Source organism: Candoia aspera, chromosome 1 (assembly GCF_035149785.1).
Source record: "Candoia aspera isolate rCanAsp1 chromosome 1, rCanAsp1.hap2, whole genome shotgun sequence".
Lineage (NCBI taxonomy): Eukaryota > Metazoa > Chordata > Lepidosauria > Squamata > Boidae > Candoia > Candoia aspera.
In genome coordinates this window covers 118,088,100-118,106,412 of record NC_086153.1, presented here as the reverse complement: position 1 = coordinate 118,106,412, position 18,313 = coordinate 118,088,100, and the positions used below count along the sequence as shown (strand labels likewise).

General features: G+C 38.5%; 1 protein-coding gene across 1 annotated transcript in view; it reads right to left on the bottom strand.

Annotated features, from left to right (window-relative positions):
• The window catches only part of UBE3D (ubiquitin protein ligase E3D), a 69,444-nt gene that overhangs the window by 48,056 nt on the left and 3,075 nt on the right, over window positions 1-18,313 (bottom strand). The window contains exons 2-5 of the mRNA XM_063312653.1: window positions 12,338-12,534; window positions 10,223-10,313; window positions 7,010-7,238; window positions 1,330-1,399 (exon numbers count right to left, since the gene is read on the bottom strand). Coding sequence (XP_063168723.1) covers window positions 1,330-1,399; window positions 7,010-7,238; window positions 10,223-10,313; window positions 12,338-12,534 — 587 coding nt within the window. The remainder of the gene's footprint in view (window positions 1-1,329; window positions 1,400-7,009; window positions 7,239-10,222; window positions 10,314-12,337; window positions 12,535-18,313) is intronic.

Sequence of the window (18,313 nt, the reverse complement as noted above, 5' to 3'; positions counted from 1 at the left end):
TCCCTCAATTCCAAGGACAGATGGCCTTTGCTGAGAGTCCTGGGAGTTGAAGGCCAGACTTCTGAAAGTCACTAAGGTTGGGGAAGGCTGAGGTAAGAGCAAAAACTCTCAGGAAGTAAGGCTGTAAAACAACGAAATTATTCTATCAGAAACACCTGGAATTGATTTTTGGAGGGAGAGTCTATGCTCTCTAGTTCTTAACGATATATGCAAGCGCTTCTTACCTTTTCTACAGGGGCAATTGCTGACTTGAAGTGTGTGTGGGGAGACTAAGGGACTGGTCACCTCATCATTCTAGTATCTCCTTAGTGCTTAGTCCCCAGCACTATCTTTGTCTAGAACTCCAAAGTATCTGTAAAATTCCTCACTATGAGAATATAATCCTTCCACTATTTTCTGCTATAGGGGAACTGTGTGAAGAATAACCAAAATTTGCTTCGTAAACTGAAATCATGTGGAAAGAGTCTTAAAGGTTTTTGAAATGTCCCTTTAATTCACTGAACCTCTTTCCATTCCCAGCCCCACTTGCAACTGTCTTTGTTTTTCTTGTTCTCATCGGCTACATATTAAAACACAGAAGCACCCTTTGCTTATTCCAAAATAAAGTGAACTCTCCTTTGAGTCAAGATCAACAGCTGGTGACATCACAGACATATCCACATCCTCTGCTTGGCAAATATACAGAAGCAGTTTGCTGCTCCCTTCTTCTGAGGTGTATTTTTCCCCAGTCTAGTTAACAGTCTTGGGGCTTCCTGCTAGCTTCCCATCCAAGGATTAATCTCTGCTTAGCTTTTCAAGATCAGTCAAGGTTACTCAGCTGCTGCAGCCTAGCTAATCTTATTTTGTTAAAATAAGGAAAAACAAAAACAAGGCAAATAAACTGCCCCCATTAAAAAATAGATAGGGGATAGATTTCATTGGGATGGTGGGAAAAACGATGTTACTCTGTTCAGGACTCTTAGGGAAATGGGAGCAATATTTCATTCTAGAAAGAAGCTTGTGGTGAGAGAAGACTTACAAGGAACACAGTCAATGGAAATGGCAACTCTTCTCCTTAATTCTTTGGGATGGACAACTTTACTCACTTAGTAGTAAGGTACTCCCTGAATTTGCAGGAAACATAATATTCTCCCTAATTAATGTTTTTGCTCCTAAACCCAGACAAATTTTATGGCTGACTAATGAAAACATATTTAAGGTAAAAGAAAGAAAGACCTCAGCCCTTTAAAAACCATCTAAATAACAGCAATTTTAACTCGCCATTTTAAAACATCTCTAACAACAGGTGACTAAAACATGTTCCAAAGATTTTGTCTAAGAATTTGGTACCTGAGGGCATAGCTTCTCCCAACAAGGTCTTGCAGCGCTTGCAAATTACTGTACTATTTGCCTGTGAATTCTGCAAAGCAAAGAAATAAGATTTAAATGTCTCCCTGTTTAATAGGGATCTGAGGAGAAAATGTGTTTAAAATTTCTACAAATAATTCAATCTACTGGACAGTTTTACCCTGTTATATTCCAGACAAATGAGCCCATGTCTCTTTCAAACTCCCAGCATGAACATATTAAGGAAGACTATTATAATTCCATGACAATGACCAATCAACTTTTAAAAATTACTGAACCTGGTCCCCGCCATTACTGTCTACAATAAAAAGCCCACTAGCGCACAGTCATTAAAGTGCAAAGCTGATTTATTTGCAGAGAACGTTTTATTAAAATTGAGGGCAAGGGTATGTATACTCAGTCACCAAGAAAACTGAAGACTTCTAGATTCTAGAATGGTAGAAAATTCTAGATTCATGCATGGTAGGAAAGTACTAACAATTGCAGCATGAAATTACCAAAAGCACAGAAAGCTACATATAGGAGAAGAGGTAAAGTAGTCAAACCCGTATTTAAGAATGTAACATGCTCTAGTGATTTATGAGCAGACCTGTAAGTCGTGTCAGTCAGAACAATTATTTCCATTTTGCAACATCCTGGGCGGAAAAGGGAGGAGGAAAGTGCCATGGCAGGACATACAACTTCCTTTGCAGAAGACCCATGACATCTCCAAATGGTCAGGCAAATGTGACAAGCCCTTCAGCAGGGGACATGGATTGCTGTTGCCAGTCCCAAGTAGACTTAACTGAGCCAGGTGGACCAATGACATGACACTTTGTTCATAAGACATTTACCTTCAATTGATAGGTGGGGGAAAAGAAGGCCAACTGTCCACAGATCACTAAATGTACTCAAACACCTTGAAAGCAGAACTCTAGGCAGGGATGGAAGGAGCAGATGCAAAGACTTTTCACAACTTAAAGCATCCTGTTAATTTTACATAATGACAAAAGCAATAGAGCAGAGTTAAACAACTCCAGATCACTTGCTTTGTGTAGACTCACTGCCACTTAAAGTTCCACAACACAACATGTAAACCCCACTGTCTTTCTTATTCTTTCTTTTGATAAGGATATGAGCTCTCAGTTGAAAAGTGACCAAAATATGCACTAGAGAAACAAATGGATGGTTTAGCCCAAAGTCACCCAGTGCGAATCAGGACTTAACAGAGTTGAACCTAGACTGGTGCTCTTCAGACCTGTTGGACCAGAACTCTCATAATCCCCACCATCTTGACTGTAGTCCAACACATTTAGAAGACAACTATACTCATTGCCTAGACTAATAAGGTGTTATGCAGCTAAGATTCCTCAGAAGGGCCAAACGTGGATTTGAAAATATGCCTTTTTCCAAATTTTACAAGCAGTCCAAATCTAAGAATCTACATAATTCCAAACTTCTGCAAGAATGGCTGAATATTCCCAGCACCACACCTAACAAAATTCTGTGTTAAAATGAACCCTAATTCTATGGCATGAGAGAGGAATTACCTAGTCCATACAGATGGCACTCATTATCTATGGCCTCATGTTCTGGTTTCTTCATATATCCACAGTTAAAAATACGTACTAGACTTTAGTATGTGTAGCATACAGTTTTGCATATCCCCAGTTTCTATCACCTTTTTGTGAATACTACAGATACACATAATGATGGATGTTTTTCTGCAGTCTCATTATCTGTGGTTTCATTATCTCAGATTGCTCAGCTGGAAGAGAATTCCTGCAAATAACAAGAGCCATCTATATACAGTAAGCAAAAAGACCAATCTTGATTAGACTTTTGCTGAAGACCATACTAGATAATTTAATAATATAAAAGAAACCATCTGGATTGGAACATTAAGTCGATCTTATTTTCAACTGTATCCAAGCATATGGTTCTAAAAAATGGTATGTATGTATGTATGTATTGGATTTATCTATTAGATTTAGAGACTGTCTAGCTCCAGAATGACTCTTCGTGGCCTACACTAAAAATAAAAAGAATGAAAGGAAAACAATAAAAAGAAAATCCCAAGACAAACATACCCCCTTTACCAAATACATCACCAACAGGTCTCAACGAATACCATTCCCCAAGGCCCAGAACAACAGCCAAGTTTTTAAAGACTTCCAGAACATCATCAGGATGGGAAGTATACAGATCTCTGGGAGAATATTGTTCCGGGGGCAAGTGCTGCAATAAAAAATTGCATCACACCTGGAAACTCACTGGCAGCTCATAGAGCAGAGGTATCACATGGGTACACCAAGGCATGCCCAGCACTGCCCATACCTCTGAACCACTTGTAGCTTCTGGGTGGTCATCAAGGGCAGCCTCATGTAGAGCTCATTTCAGGTAGTCCTCACTTAACAATCACAATTGGGACCGGAATTTTGGTTGCTAACTGAAGCAGTCATTAAGTGAATCTGACCCAATTTTACAACCTTTTTTGCAGCGGTCTTTAAGCGAATCACCATGGCCGGTAAGTGGACCACATGGTCGTTAAGCAAATCACATGATTCCCCATTGATTTTGCTTGCCAGAAGCCAGCAGGGAAGGTCAAAAATGGTGATCACATGACAACGGGATGCTGCAACACTCATAAATGCAAACTGGTTGCCAAGTGCCCAAGTCATGATCATGGGACCGTGGGGACGCTGCAATGGTCATAAGTGTGAGGACCAGTCAAAAGCCATTTTTTTCCAGCACTGCTGTAAGTCTGAACCGTTGCTAAACAAATGGTGTTAAGCAAGGACTACCTGTACAATAGTCCAACTGTGAGGTGACTAGGACATGAGTGGGCCTGTCTGGAGGGCTTCCTGATCCAGGAACTAGAAATGTAATCTGTGGTATCTCCAAGCAGAGCTGACAAAGGCTTCTCAAACTCTGAAGAGCCAGTGCAACCCAATTAGTGCCTCCAGAATTGCCACAATTGTTTGCAGTTGGCTGTATTGTTTGGGCCACTAAGTTGCTTCCCTCTACCACCATACCTAATTCTTAGCTCTATGGGCCATACAAACCCACCTTCTGGGGCTTCTTTCTATCTTATTCCATAATATGCAGAAGCTCCTGAACTGGAAGGTTTTCCTTTTTGTTTTTAACAAAGCCAGTGTAGCTAATTGCTTTTGGCTTAGTTGTTTTTGTTTAAGTCTTATTGCCCATTAACTAACTCATTCTGAATATAAGTTTTTTACAAAATAAATATTCAGGGGTTATGTTACATTTCACACACAGTTCTGTTGTTATCACTCCGTGGCCCAATGTATTTTCTCCTGATTAGAAGTTCATGTAATGATAAAAGAGTCATGCGCCAAGAACTCCATGGTTTTGCTGGCCTGAACAGAAATAACATATTTTTGCCACACAAATTAAATCAATGTATCTTGTGTGACAACTTTCAGCTGCTGGCTAGCTGCACACTAATTTCTTTCCCCCACTTCTATCTGAAAATGTCCTTGATAATATCTGGAAGAAAACATTTTCCCCTAGAGATAAGTGTTAGAACAGTTTGCGACCTTGGGGCATCTAAAATTATGTTGTGTGATGATTTGAAGAAGACACAGAAAATAAGGTGGTGTCAGTGGCATGCAGGTTGGCACACTTGCAAGTGCACCGCTTCAGAGTTCATTATTCCGTGACTTATCACTTGCTGAGACTCAGCAGAATGGGTGAACTGCTCCATTAAGGAGTCCTGTTTCAAGTGATATGGACGGCTGGCCAATAGTCCTCTCTCTGTGATGGCTACTTCACAGATCAAGTTATTGCTTGATGTTACAATTACAAAGTGATGAAAATGCACTTCAGCATTCTCCAAGATTTATGAGAAACAATAGCCTCCAAAGGCAAGACACACATAATAATTTAAGATGTTTGTGTATGGGGAGGAAGCAAGGGAAGAAGATTAAGTTACAGGCCTTTAGCGCTTTCAGTTATAAATACAAGGGTTTGGATCCTGCTCATGATTTTACTGAATGTTATTGATTTTTATTGTTCTTGTTTTTTTCCTCCCAAGTTGCACTGGGGGAAATAGTCATCTCAGTTATAGTCCAGAACCAGCACTGACCTAAAAGAAAATTTAAATCATATACAATTAATTATATAATAAAACATCTAATATCCTTTGACTAACAGTTGACAAATAGATGCAATGATTGTGTATTTTTGGAGCACCATTTCTTTTTGACTGAGCATAAATAAATAACATGGACTTCCTCTGCTTTAGTTGACATTTAAATTAGTAAGGGCATGATAAAAATGGATTGGGCTCTCTATAAACCTAGCAATGCAATTACACATGGGCCACTGACTTTCTCACCTGCTCCACACAGACACAAGTGGCAATAGGAATATTATAGCATTTTCCCATCAATAAGACCATTATTAAGAGGTTGAACCTGAGTAATAAAATCTTCTGCATTGTTTAAGGTTAAACAAGTTTAACTCCTGATTCTTCCAAGCAAGTAGTGAACAGAAATCATATGCCAATCTTTTGAAACTCAATGTTATATACACTTGCCTGAAGGAGTACTTAGCTTTGTCTAACCCAAGGAATTTAAGGACTGCTAAGTCCACAAAGGTGCAACTCAATTTCAGTTGAAGATCTCCAGGAGGACTGAAAGCTGTGCTGTAAAACAGTGACTGTTCTGCAAAAGTGTCAAAGTTCCAGTGGTGAAAACTACTTTAAGCCAGTAGTTAAAACAGAGGAGCTGCATTCAGGTCTCAGCTGAGATCACCCAGACTCCAAATGTGGAGAACCATTTTATACACAGTGATGGATCATAAAAATGGCTATGAGAAATTTGGATTGAATAACCAGGTTTCCGAAGTCCTTAATCAGACACACCTGGGCCCCAAATAGTAACTGATTGCTGATCTTGCCTTCAAAATCTTTCAGCACTGCAGGGATGTAATTTCCACCCTTGTCAGAAGAGATGCCAAGAATGGCCAATGAATTCCTCTGGATGCTCCCCAGAACAGATCATCATTGTGTTTTTCCAGAACCAGAGCGGTGAAAAATAAGTCATAGATATCAGAAGAATATATTTCCTTTTATAATGTTCTCATTAATTTGCTTGCACCTTGCAAATCTCTTTATAGAAGCCATACTCTTCATATTGTGACAGTTTATAGTTATTATTTTTTATATATATTTTTACAAAAGAACATAAAGTGTAAGAACACAAGCATATATCAACTAACCTTACACTGGCTGGGTCTGCATACTGCAGCATGTTGCAACACGATTTGTTAAGGTTTGGCTTATTACAATAAGCAAACTCAATTACTGTGGTTTGCAAAACATAGTTTATGGCTTGGCATGTTATATTCATCAGCCAAACGTGGCTTTCCCAGCTTAAGCACAATCAGTGACCCCAAGGAAACTAAACAAACAATTCTCTTGGCTAACATGATCTCCAAAATCCTTAGCACAAACCACAAGCAGTGTTATGTAAGAGTTCTATCCCAGGAATTGGGACTTTGTGACCCTTCAAATGTTGTTGGACTACAAGTCCCATAATGGCCAGAATCCAGCAAAGTCATGCTCTTTCTAGTACCTGGCTTAATGAAAATAGCAGAGAACTAATTGTGCAATTCAAAGGAATGTAGTCTTTTGCTTTATTTTTTTGTACATACTTACCGAGAGAGACTCACTACTTGTAGCCCATTCATCCTCTGAACAAAGGATTCCAGATTCTGTCCCAGATAACTCAGTTCTTGAATTAATCAGGAGGTAATTGTGCCCAAGAAAACAGTCATTATTTTGGGGATGAAGCAGGCTGTCATTGAAGGGGTTAGGATGGCAACACCATTCCTCGACCAAATCACTCCAGTTCTCAAAAGGAAGGGAAAGAACTCGGAGAAATGTCCTAAGAAAGAAGAGAATGAGTTGATTACTATAACAGAGGTAATGTAAATTCAGACTCTACAGATTGCAGAACAATCTTCTGAACAAAGAAATGGGACCTGATTTTCTATTGTTTCTGATGCTGAGAACCATACATAAAAACGGAGAATATAAGGGGCAAATTCTAACTTTGCAGGGGAGAACCTATGTTTGTATATCTTAGTGTGCTGGTAACGGTTCCTGGACCACTGGAAGGCACCCACGTGGGAAAAATTAGTCTAGGGCTATTAACGGAATGGAATATCAATCAATCAATCATATTTTTCCACCACGCATCTCAAAAACAACTCTGAGCAGTTTACAGAGGAATTAAAACAGTAAAAATCAAGTATTAAAAAGATACATTATAAAATGTATACAAATATAGCAGAAGCTGTAAAATATAAAATATGAAATCTAAAACCCAAGATGGTAGAATCACAGTCTTGTTTCCCAGGGTGCGTCAAGGTGCCAGCCGCCCCTCGACGAACTACTTTATATAATATACTTTACAAAAAACAATCTACCCATAACCGTTAGATGGGAGGATCAGAATAGGCATGGTTCAAAGTCTCATAGTTCGTAGAAATTAAAAACAGGTTCTTAAAATAGCAGGTACTAGGTAGCCTTGCATTTTTTTCTTTTGAAGACACTGCCTAAAATATTCATGCAGGTAAGTATATACAGATTCATTCATTGTATTAAATGCCTAGATGTGACTATGGCTAGTTGAAGCGAGAGGGGGAAAATGTACTACGCTAGAAATTCCAGTGAATCAATCAATTTCCCTGCATTATTCCTACAGTAAGCAAAGCTTGAAATGATCAGATTTTATGTTTTCTGCACTATTTCTTACTTATAATTGTGTCATCACATTACATATTCCACCAAAGCCAGTTTTTAAGTTATCAGCTAGTGCTATACAAACTTAATCAGTTTGACTCAGACATGCACATCCTTTTGTATCATTTCCAATAATGTTATAATCAAGGAAAATGTCATCCCCCAACCCCCACCCAGTACTTCTTTGCCTCATGGATGAACCCTTAAAAGCAGAGTTGAGCAGTTCAGGGGCAAAGCAATGAGTTCAGAAGCATGTCTACATCCTTATAAAAGCTTCAATCATACCCTAAAGATAAATTAAAGAGACTTTATCAAAGGGAGCCACAAATTCTATGATTTAAGTCTTTCAGAAGACATATGGAAAACATCAAGGGCCAGCTCTGGTAACAGGAGAAACAAACAGCCTGAGACCAGATTATCACAGTAACGATGTGCAGACGGCAACCCATTTCTCAGCCTACTACAGCACATAAGTGGGAGAAAGGGGTCCAAAAGCTGAACCTTGTTTCTACTATAAATATGGCTTGTATCTTACACTTGGCAATTGCTGGATTTTTGCTTTAACAGCTTTCTCAGTTCTTGCAATCAACATACTTATTAAGGAGCTGTGCATTTGAATCACTGTCTGTGAGCCTTCTAGTTTAATAATGAGCCAGGAGAAGCCAAACAAAATCTTTTAAGGAAAATCTTATGGTGGTTCAAGATTTATTTTCAAATGGCCAAACAGTGTAACTCAGACAGAGAATGATTTGAAATATAGTCTCAGATTCCATGCTAAGCCTGACAAGAATGCACTCCGTTGGTAGTTGTTCAGCAGGAGTCCATACAAGAATGTCTGGAGCAAACTTCTCCCCTTGCAGCCAACTGGCATCTTCTCAGTCATGCCATATATAAATCCAGCCAGGATAACATAAATCTCTGCTTCACAATTTGACAGCTCAACTCATTCCAGTGACTTTTGTTTAATCACCTCAGTACTTAGTACTTACATATTTTTGTTTTTATTGTTTAGAACACAGACACACAAACAAATCAGTTTCTACAGTAACAGGGGAAAAAAAGAATAGCACATTGTATCAGGCTATGGTTAAAGCAATACATTTTGATAGCATACAATGCTAGGTCTTTTTCCACAGGCTCAGAAACTTGACACAAAATGTAATGCAAGAAAGATAGTTTAAACAGATGACCCCTTCTGTAATTTATTTTTCAGTGCTCCTATAAAGCGAATGTGCAGTGATATTTGGGATTAATGGAGAAGGATCAAGGCCAAAATAGTGAGCTGAGGAAAATTAATTTAAAGGGCATGCTACCCGGTTCCAATCTTCTGAATGGCAAGGGCAATACCATGAAAAGCATTTCGCCCATGTCTCATGCAGTAAAACAGTCTGTGAAAAGCATGAACATGGCTCAATAGTCAGGTGACACAACCTCTCAGGTCCTCAACAGTCATATTGCAATCTATGCAGTGGGAAAACAGGCAGTCTCTAAGTCGTATAATGTAGCAAAGCCTCTGCAGCTTCAATTAATGGGGGGAAATCTTCCTGGCCTGCCCCTATGGACTATGGGAGAGAAAAAAAGTCCCTCTTCAGGGTTAAAAGCCAAATGCCCTACAGAAGCACACAGTGAACCTCACAGGCATGCTAGCTCAGTAACTCACCATGTTTGGTACATCCCAATAAAAATATCTTTAAATTAATTTATTAACAACATTCACATGTTGAACATAACTACCATTTTCTCAAAAGCTGATTTTAAACAAAATCCAGAGTAAAAATGACCCGCATTTTTCTTGTTGCTTGAAAATCTCAATATCCTGCTCTTCAACTGAAATGGTCTTAAAGACAGAACACTGCAAGACATCTAAAAGTATGAATGGTATTAATAAAAGTAAAAAGAAGAGGGGAAAGAAAGGTGCCATTCATAGTGTACAAGGACTGTTGTATATGAGCAACAGTGATTTTAATCTTTCAAAAGTACCCCAAACTCCTTATCTCTCTGGCCTGGGCTTCACTTCCAGATTATTTGAATTCAAGCTTCATCAAGGTGTTCCACTTCTTCTAGTATGAATGATCTGCAAAAACATTCATTGTTAGGAAAATTCTCACAGAGCACAGCACTTACCTATTATTAATTACAGTCTCTCCGCAAGACTGACAGTAAAAAGTACAACTCTTTTTGGATTTCAGGCCCTCACCAACAGCTGGCATCAATTCTGAAAGATATTGAAGAACATAACCAGCAACAGTAAAACTACAGTCACATTCACACAAAGCATCCAGTATAACACTGGATTGACAACAATAATAATCTTACATCATGTATTTCAATTGTTTACATCATCTCAGAAATGAGGAAACATTTCTGAAAAGGAGTCTTGTATTATCACCCCATACTCCACACAATGGGTTTTAGCCTAATAGCATACAGATCGCAGAGCAAGATCATAGCTAAAATAAGATCTGAACCAAAGACTTTCTGGAGCAATTTCCCCAACCTTGGTGGGAAATTGCTGGCCTTCTTTTCAGTTTTCTTAAAAAGAATTATGCAAACTGGGGTATTCTGCAGATGAAGTCCACACATTTAGAAATCCACACGGGGAAAGGTTGTTCTGGAGCACGGTTTCTCAACTAGGGTTCCATGGAACCCTAGGGTTCCATGAGAGGTCACTCGGGGTTCCCTGGGAGATCATGATTTATTTAAAAAGAAATTTCAAATTTGGTCAACCTCACATTAAAGAGGTAAGTTTCATTTATTTTTAGTTTAAGAACCCTGTTAATGCATATAAACAGGCCTACACATGAAACAGATATAATAATTTTGTAACTTCTGGCCTATATTCGAGTCTGAATGTGCAGGGCTTCCCTGAGGCCTGAAAAATATTTCAAGGGTTCCTCCAGGGTCAAAAAGTTGAGAAAGGCTATTCTGGAGGATAAGGCTTTCAGTGACTCAGTGACTGCTAATCAGGGGTCTTCCTGATCCTCAAGGATCAAAAAGGCAAATATCAGGCTTCTAGCCAGACATGGCAATGAATTTTAACTCCCCATATTCAGGAATTTCTTATAACAGAAGCTCATGGACATGATACAATTAGATTAATTACTCTATTGTAGACAAAAAAGAAACCATCTGTCTCCTGCAGTATACAGAAACCAAACAGTGTATGTTTATGAGTTTACATGTAAGGCCTTTTCATCCTGCTTTTTTAAATAAATAGAGATTTGGCCATTTTCTTCACAGCTTTGAAATTGGGATCCTTTATGTTGACATTATGATTCTGTCTGGTCAGGGAACTGGTGGTTCCTGCCTCACCAACTTCATTCCATGACTTTGAATATCAACTCCCAGTCCTATTTAACTATCAGTATCTTCACTGTATCTGGCTGGCCTTTGTAATTATGCCTTAAGTAAAGTTGGAATTAGATGTTTTTGAAAAGTAAAATCTTTATAAAAACGTATTAACATTACTACTTTGAAAATTAAAGGTCTCATTAAAATTAACTTTATCAAAATATATTCTGTTAATATATGATTAAGTAATCTGTTCCTCCCAAAAGGTGTTTTAAAGCTTTTAAAGAAATAATCTGCTACCCCAAAGATCAGATAAAATAAGCACAAATCCAGTCAAGCAATACTATATCCAATCTGTTAATAACATGATACTGGAAAGTCTCCTCTTTACAAGCCACATTTCCTGTGAATTATGATGTGATTATACACATCTAATAAGAAATAAACTTCACAGAGCCAACAAGATTTAGCTCTTAGTAAATGTAGGCAGAAGTAAGATTCCTAAAGAAAAATATAAAAGGCAGAATATGTAGCATTGGGAGCTGATTAAAAATACAATTTTCTGATACAAGAGAACAGAATAATCTGGGCCAGGAACTAGAAAGCTGTTTTTATAATCTGATAATATTTTGTCTATGAAGCATGACAATTAATAATGTTTATTTTCATGAAGTACAGAAAAAGGAATAAATCCAATAAATCCAAGTTAGACTAATGAAACTTTAGAGACAATGAGAAAAAAGGAAACAGCCTAAATTGTGATTACCTTGTCACAACTAAACATTATTTTTTTCCTAATCCAATGTTATATAGGTATAGTAAATGCAGCTTCCCTATAAAATGTTCTTATCCCATCCCAATTTAGATAGTTTCTCCTAGAAGTGAACTTTGAAAAAACATCACCAGCACAAAAGAAAAAGGGAAAAAAGAAGAAAAATCCACTCTTACTTATACTGAAATCTGCTTGAACGAGTAGTCTCATATGTAAGCCTTCACCAGACAGATATTGCAGTCCTCGACAGGAAGAAGGCACGATCCTGACCTCTGGTGGAAGGCTGAAAGCTTTGCAAACTTTATCATTTTTTAGTTCTACTAAAGAAGGCATCACAGCAATATCCACAGGCCAGCTTTCTTGACTTAATTCACTATGGGGATTTAAGAGAGAACAATTATATCCCGTTAGTAAATAGTTGCAGTAGTAATCAACATGGTTGGGAAATTCTCAAAAGGACGTATCTGAAATTATTTAAGGCATTTCTCTACCTCACTTCATAGATACAGTGCAAGCAAATAAACAAACACAGAGAATAATTAAATCAATGAAACCCAGCATCACACAAATGGAAAGCAAGTTGATAATGGAGTCTCCTGTATCCTTGATTAGGACTTGGAAATGTACATGTGAATGACGTCATCCCAGGCTGCACTGGGATGGGGAACCGCCAAGATAAGGAACTACATGTGATTGCGAACAGTGCAAGATTTTTCCACTTGACTTTAGGCAAAATGTGCTTCAGAAATGGTACGAGTGTCCTCTTGCATCTAGCAGTGGTTCCTCAAAGAAACCACACCTTTGCTGGAACTAAATGTATCCTTTCCTGGAACTGCACATTGGTACCACTGAATCCCTGCAAAAGGTGAGCTTTTTTATATTTTGCAGGTCTCCCAAGCCTGTGAAGTGATGTTTCAGGGAGCGGTAGGTGTGAAAAATCCATATGCAAGCTTCTTTGCTGTTCACTGAACACTGATGTTTACCTGATAAAACAAGTAGCACAAATATCTAAAGATCAATTAAAACAACTGAGTGGAAAACTTTATTTCCAATACTAAGTGCAGAACGTCCTTTCAATATGATGCATTAAAGTGCCTGGCAAAATGAACATGTTTTAATCTGAGGTCTAAAAATAAAGTAGGTTAAAAAAGGGTTTGGGGAGAAAAAGCCAGAAAAATTTAAATATAAATAAAATAAAAACAAGAAAATATTTATCTCCTAGAAATATTACCAGCTTTTGACTGAACTAAAAAAAAGCAGGGTAAGGCAAGTCAGAAAATCCCATGGAAATCAAAACACCATCCCAGAAGAAGGCAATGACAATCTCCTTCCATACTATTACCATGTAACACCTGTTTTGCAAGCTGCACTGATTGCTGGTTTGCTTCCAGGTGCAATTAAAGGTGCTGGTCCCTACCTATAAAGCCCTGCATGGCATAGGGCCTGGTTATTTGAGGCCTGTCTCCCATAATACCTGCCCGGGCAATTCTATCCTGCAGGGTTGGCACGTTCTGGGTTTCTTCAATTAAACAATGTCATCAGAACCCTGGAAGAGTGCCTTCTCAGTAGCAGCACCTGCCCTCTGGAACAAGGTTCCCCTGAGATGCAGATGGTCCCCACTCTGTTGTTTAGAAGAGCCATGAACACCTGGCTTTCTCATCCAGGCCTTCAGGGAAGGAGAGGGAGACCCCTCGCTTCATCGTGCTTGCCATTTTTTACCTCTGTCTTTTATATTTTATTGATTTAATTATAATTTGATTGTTGTGAGTTGCCCAGAGTTGCTGAGATTTGGGCAGCATACAAGTTTAATAAATTATTATTATTATTATTATTATTATTTAAAAAGCTACAGTACATGGATCTGCCCATGTTACTTTCTATATTGCAAAACTGGTACACCAGAATATGTTCATTAGCATAAACTGTGCTATAAACCAAGTTCCTTTGATTTTGATTATGCTTGGTTTTATTTAAAAAAAAGTTTGCTTGGGAGCCTGAGAAGAGGCAAGCACTATATCCATGCAAATGAATAAAATGCCAATGAGATCCTGTTAACTGGCAGTATTAGCTTTTAAAAAATGAGTTTACATCCCCATTGTTAATTTGTTATATGCTATATAGCATAATGATACTCCACCTTAATTTCTGTTTAAGTTGGTAGCAGGAGGGTCAATGTCAGCAATGTCCAACTACGCTTTACATTGGACAAACTGGCCAATCTCTGCACAAAGAAAGAATGGGCCTGAAACCCATTCTTGTGGCTGGGGGTGGGGGGAGAGAAAGCAGAGAAAGGGGAGGGTCATCCTGATGAAAACCCCTACCCTTGTCTATGGATGTTATAATGTTGCATGCATGCCCCAAATGAGCAAAGCTGTAGTGTAGCACTGCTTTCACATTCTGGTAAAAGCTGCAAGATCTTGCAGAGGCTGTTGCCTCAGAAATACCAACATCCAAAATCCCATAGAGAAACGTATTAATTCCCTGGGTCAAATTGTATGAGATTTCAAGGCAGCAGTCCTTGTAAAAGGAAGTTACAGGAACTGATTTCAACACAAATAAAATAGGTAGAATTCGACAGAGAAGAGAACACTATTTGTCACGGATCCAATCTTCTGGAAATATTACTTATGGTAATTAGCTATTTGCAACAAGAATATCAGTGTCATGTTTAAGCAATTCAGTATCTTGCCTCTCTTTTCAGAATTTTCCCTTTTCGCTCTTCCACCCACATTATTTAAAAGTATTACTATTCTGTCAGGCATACATCTCATACATCTGCTGAAGTAGATTTTGATCCATGAAAGCTTATGTGATAATATATCTGTTAAGACTCCAAAGCATCAAAAGATGTTTTGGCTTTTACTGCAAATGTTGAACCTAGTCCTCCCTCCAGAAACCATTTACTACTGGCATTTACTTCCTACATTATTGCTATTTTTCTTTGTTATTGCAACCCACCTCTGGAGACAGCGAACTGTACTGGTTTCTGTCACTGATGACCTACAGCAGGACTTGGATGGTAGAAGCATGACCTCAGCTTTTTGGGTCAACGGGCATATTTGTAATTTCTAAAATCTATCACGTGTATTCTCACAAAAGATGACAAATATGGGCTGGAATGCACAAAATAGCCGCTATGGAAAGCGTAGCGGATCACAAGTTTCTCACAGAGGGTAATCTGTGAGGCTAAACTGTTGCCTTCTCAGAAAACATAATTAGGAAAATAGGTGAGGTAAAGTTTCTTATTTTTTATATATACTCTATATTTGAACCTCAAATTCAAAATCAAAACCAAAATTTCAGTTCACAGCAGATGATGCTTGGAGAAACACATACACACAGGCAAATCTCTACACCTACACACACATGCGTGTGCAAACCAGAAAGCAAAAATTGACCCCCAAACATTTAAGCAAAACATGTACCACATATGCACACAGAAAAAACACACTGAAATGGGATGTGCTTGCACACAATGCTTGGGATGTGGGGTGAATACATCCCCTTCATGGTAAATTTCCCTCCCCAACAAGAGTCTCCCCAACACCTTCGTCCCCAAAACCTCACTATCATCCAAGCTGTGCATTATCTCGTTCATTGTATAGGCATGATGGCTTGGCACATAGATGTATGGAAGTAAGGGACCAGAGGTTGATACTTTACTGCAGGCCAACCTCCCAGTTTTTTTCTTTTCTTTTTTAATAGCTTCTAAAAAATGGGAGGAACAGGAGGGACAGCAAGTAACAAGAACAGGGTACCAGAGTCTCTGAGGGCATTGTAATACCCATCAGCATTGTAACAGGGACCTCAGGATTAAAAAATAACAGCCAGTGAATGGATCAGCTCAGTTAGACAGTATACTGTAAGGTACTCCTTAATCCAACATATTAATTTCAATTAAGATCCACCAATAACTCGATGGGGTTGCATTGGAGATCTCTAGACTGCCAAGACAAATTCTAGAATAGTCTGGCAATGAAACGTCTACAAGAAAACAAGACTCAGAGAGCACCAAGGACTCCACAGTTCAACCCTGAGCTACAAATATTCTCTTCGATTAATTCTAGAATAGCCAGTTGAATATGTTGCAGCACAACTAGCATCTTCAGTGCTAACAGATTTATGGTGCCATAAGCCTGTGTGGACTAGAATTCACCTCACCAGATGTCATTTTTGAAGAAAGATTTTGGCAATTATCTTGAAGAGAGAAAATGGACCTGCTTATAAAAGGAGAAAGCAAGACTACATAGGAAGGAAATGTTTCTCTTGGGAATCACTGTTTGCCTGTGTCCCTTTTTATTGAAAACCTTTTGTGCAAATTATATTTGAAATCTTAGCCTCCTTCCACTATTGGCACAGTGAGGAATCCCTTAGATAACTACGGGAGAGAGGCTTAAAAGTATCCATGTCTGCTCAGAAGAAAGGCTTATTCATAGGTAAACATATAATTTGTGCCTTTCTATCTAATTTTAAAAGACCCCTTCAAGCAAATAATTGAGGCTTCTGATAAGGAGGTTTTATATCTCCCACAGCAGCCTATTAGAATGGGGAAGGGGTAGTGGTGGTGGGCCCAATACAGAAGTGAGAAAAGGGGTAGCCCCATCCAATCTGCAATCACCTGCAAATTTCAGGTGATATAGGGCCTGCATTAAAAAACAAAAACAAACCACCAAAAGCCATAGTATTGGAAGACAGTGACATAACTGTAATATGTGGGGCGGAGATCTCTTTCTTCTATGTTAGAGAAAGGAATTATTTTTCTTATCTTGTTTCTTAGTGTGAGAGATCTAAAAGAAGGCTTACAAAGAGTGATTCTACCAAAACATGAAAAAAAAAATTCCGCAGCTCCACCAACATGACTTCAGAGGCGTCTGGAGCTACACAGGCCTATACATTACTCATCTCTACTACAAAACAAAGGCTTGACCCTATTGGGAACCAGCAAGTAATTTAGTGGCATATAACTTCCTAGAGGAATATGTTCCTCTTGGGAGTTATATAAGATCACTCCTAATAGCAGTTTCCACCACAAATCTTTCTCCCAAAATGGATTTCTTCTATTTTAGTAACATGATATAGAAGAATCAGGGAGGAATATGGATAAGATCAGTCATTGGTGTAACACTTAGAAACAAGAGTAAAATTATATTTATTCATCAATTTTAAAGAATCAACTAAGCTAGCATTTCTCTATATTGAATAAAGTAACTAGTCTGATGTTTGGATACAGACCTTAACCCTTCAGACCAGAGAGTCTTTTAGAAGATACGCAGGCTCAGCTTTGTAAGTATTTCTTACAATTAAATTTGCTGAGGGTAACAACTCAGTTTTCAGAGATTATTCTCCAACCTGATCTAGCTACTTCAGCTAACCAGTTAAGGTTATTCTTCAGTTAGTACTTGTTCAATCAATCAATTGCTTCCAATTCTTCACAGACATCCTTTCCCCAGGACTTTCTGTAAGTAATTGCTATAGATATAGATATAAATCTTTTATTAAGAATTTTGATAATAGTAAATTCTAGCCTCATGTGGCGCAGAGCGGCAAGCTGCAGTATTGCAACTGAAACTCTTCCCACCACCCAAGTTCGATCCCAGCGGAAGCTGGATTCTCGGGTAGCCGGCTCAGGTCGACTCAGCCTTTCATCCTTCCGAGGTTGGTAAAATGAGTACCCAGCTTGCTGGGGAAGGTGACAACTGGGGAAGGCAATGGCAAACCACCCCGCTATAGTCTGCCAAGAAAACATTGCGAAAGCAGCATCCCCCCAAAGGGTCAGACATGATTTGGTGCTTGCACAGAGGACCTTTCACCTTTCACCAAATTCTAATACAAACTAAGCTTAAAGAAAGAGAATTAAGAGGAATAACAAGTGCAAGGGGGAAAAAAAAAGAAAAGAGAAAAGAGAAAAAAGTAAGACTATAACAGAGAATAGAAATATATAAAGAAGTGACTTCCAACCATCATCACAACAAGTATAAACAAATTTAGTAACTCTTCACCCTCTCTAAAGTTACCAACATTCATTTCTTCATCCCGTATCCCATCCCTTATCTATAAACAAAACCATAAAACATCATCTTTTCAGTCCTGGTGTCAGCAGAAAAACCAAACAGGGTAGCCAGAATTAACATATCTTGTTTTAACCTTGGTCA